At 42.4% G+C, this 2,028-nt stretch overlaps 2 protein-coding genes across 2 annotated transcripts; both read left to right on the top strand.

Moving 5' to 3' along the window:
• Positions 1–47: 47 nt before the first annotated feature.
• On the top strand, positions 48–586 carry PHALS_05545 (uncharacterized protein; the record flags this gene model as incomplete). The annotated part of the gene is made up of 2 exons (XM_024719106.1): positions 48–377; positions 440–586. 2 exons carry the CDS (start codon positions 48–50, stop codon positions 584–586), a joined length of 477 nt encoding a protein of 158 aa, XP_024584438.1.
• A 994-nt stretch (positions 587–1,580) lies between these two features.
• On the top strand, positions 1,581–2,028 carry PHALS_05546 (uncharacterized protein; the record flags this gene model as incomplete). Its single annotated transcript, XM_024719107.1, has 2 exons — positions 1,581–1,675; positions 1,740–2,028. The coding sequence occupies 2 exons, from the start codon at positions 1,581–1,583 to the stop codon at positions 2,026–2,028; spliced, it is 384 nt and encodes a 127-aa protein (XP_024584439.1).

Below are 2,028 nucleotides of genomic sequence, written 5' to 3' on the forward strand. Positions count from 1 at the left end.
ACTTTCAGAAGTTGTGGGATCAAGGGTACTCGGTTGATGAGCTTGGGATGAAAACAATTGAGAAGGCAAATTCGACGGAGGACGGCGGAGTAACTCAATATCCACCTGAGAAGTCTGGTCTTTCCCAAATGGGTCAGAATATTAGCGGTACCCCGTTAGATTCTGTTACTTCTACATCCGTTCCGAGCCCTGCTTTGGATGCCACAAACCAAGGCATACCCCTAAATTTACCGAACAATGGTGACGCCCCATGGGTTCAGGATTCAAGTCCTGCTCCATCGAAAGATGATGCTGCCCAGCTGACCCCAACTAACATCGATGCTTCGTGGATTCAGAATTTTACACTAGCCCCATCGAGTACGGATAATACTCAGCTGGTACGAACCCCCGCGACTTAAGTGCTGTCCCATCAATGGTTCCAGACCTGAGTGTCTTGCAGGCGGCTGAAAAACTTGACATCATCGGAGAAACGGTGCAAGACGATCCGACTCAGCTGATCGATAACAATGTGATTCAGAACAGCTTACGTCGACTTAAATCTTGGAGGCGTCGACCGTGTCTTAACAGCAACTGGTGTCTAAAATAATCGGTACATTTACCTTAATTTTCATACATTCTTGTCTCCTTTAACCATACGTGCCTTGTCGATTTACAACTTCTTGCATTGAATGATAGAAGAACCTAACGACAACTGTGTACGATTTGAGGACCTGACGTAGTGTGAGTGACACGAGTAATTTGATCAATTAGACGCTGGTGGACCACTCAACTTTGTTAATTTCTTAGAAGATGGCATGGGCAAAAACATTTTCCGTTTCCGTGTTGGTGGTGATTATCAGTATCACATCGCCTGATATGGCATGTTTTTATCGATAGATACTGATACAAAATATCTACTTAGCTCATCGCGGAAGTTTAAGTGAGTCGAAAAACGCATTTCCTGCTGGCAAAAGTAAAAATGAAGTGAGAGAAAAGAAATTCTTGTCTTCTGCTGGACTTCTGTAAGTGCTAACAAAAAGGAAGATTTGGTACCATATTACCATATTTTGGGTATGCTGTTTATTGGGAAGTCTCAGTCTCGAAAGTTTTACGATTAATACTAAATAGGCGGAGGTGTGTTAATTCTACACACCCCTTCAACAATCAGGCCAAGATTAGTAAGTTCATAAGCCTGTACATACAGGTAACTTTTTCATGTTATGTCAATTTTAACAAGTGAAATGTTTTGAGCTTTTAGTTTGGTGGTAAATTCTATATTGGAAAATTTATCAATGTCTAGTTCATCCTTACGTTGCCATATCTATATCAAATTACTCTGCCATTGTGATGTACGATTTGATCAGTTAAACCATTGAAAGGACGATGGGGCGTACGTATTGGTTAATCACCCCCCAGTAAAAACTAAACGCAGTATAATCGAACTATGTAATTTTTACTTTATTTTTAACCCATCGGTGGTCATTGAGGGATTCTGAGGCCTCTGCGCAAAGATGATAACATAAATGGACCTTCAATCAAAGTGGGGCGTACCACTGCACCTTAATCACTAGACAATTTTGAGAAGGGTTCCCCTGGTGCAAATGTTAAGCCCCAACCCGATAACCAAGTGGTCACCGGCTCCAGCTATCAGACCGTCTTCATCTATGCGTGGTCTTTTAGGCGACGAAGGTCAGAAGTGTCCCGTCATTTTATGGTCATAGTTATCATCTTCATCAATAGCTTCAATATCATTTGAGTAGGGATCTGTCGATCTGTAATTCGTACTTCTGTTACCCAAAAAGCATGATCTTATTGTGTTCCCGATGTCCTCGCTTATTTGCGGACGGTACACCATTTTCCTGCTCATTACCGGTCATCTCGCTCTACGGAATACTGAATACTCCAGACCGGTTACCAACGGATCGACATCAACCCCACGCATCGTTAAGTCTTCGCCGTGCTCTTAAACTGGCAGCATCGACTTGTCAATCATGGGGGAAAATTGATGATGGTGAGGCTTTGATTCTTCACTGTCCAAGTAAATCTTAA

This window comes from Plasmopara halstedii (genome assembly GCF_900000015.1).
Source record: "Plasmopara halstedii genome assembly, contig: Scaffold_2904, whole genome shotgun sequence".
Lineage (NCBI taxonomy): Eukaryota > Oomycota > Peronosporomycetes > Peronosporales > Peronosporaceae > Plasmopara > Plasmopara halstedii.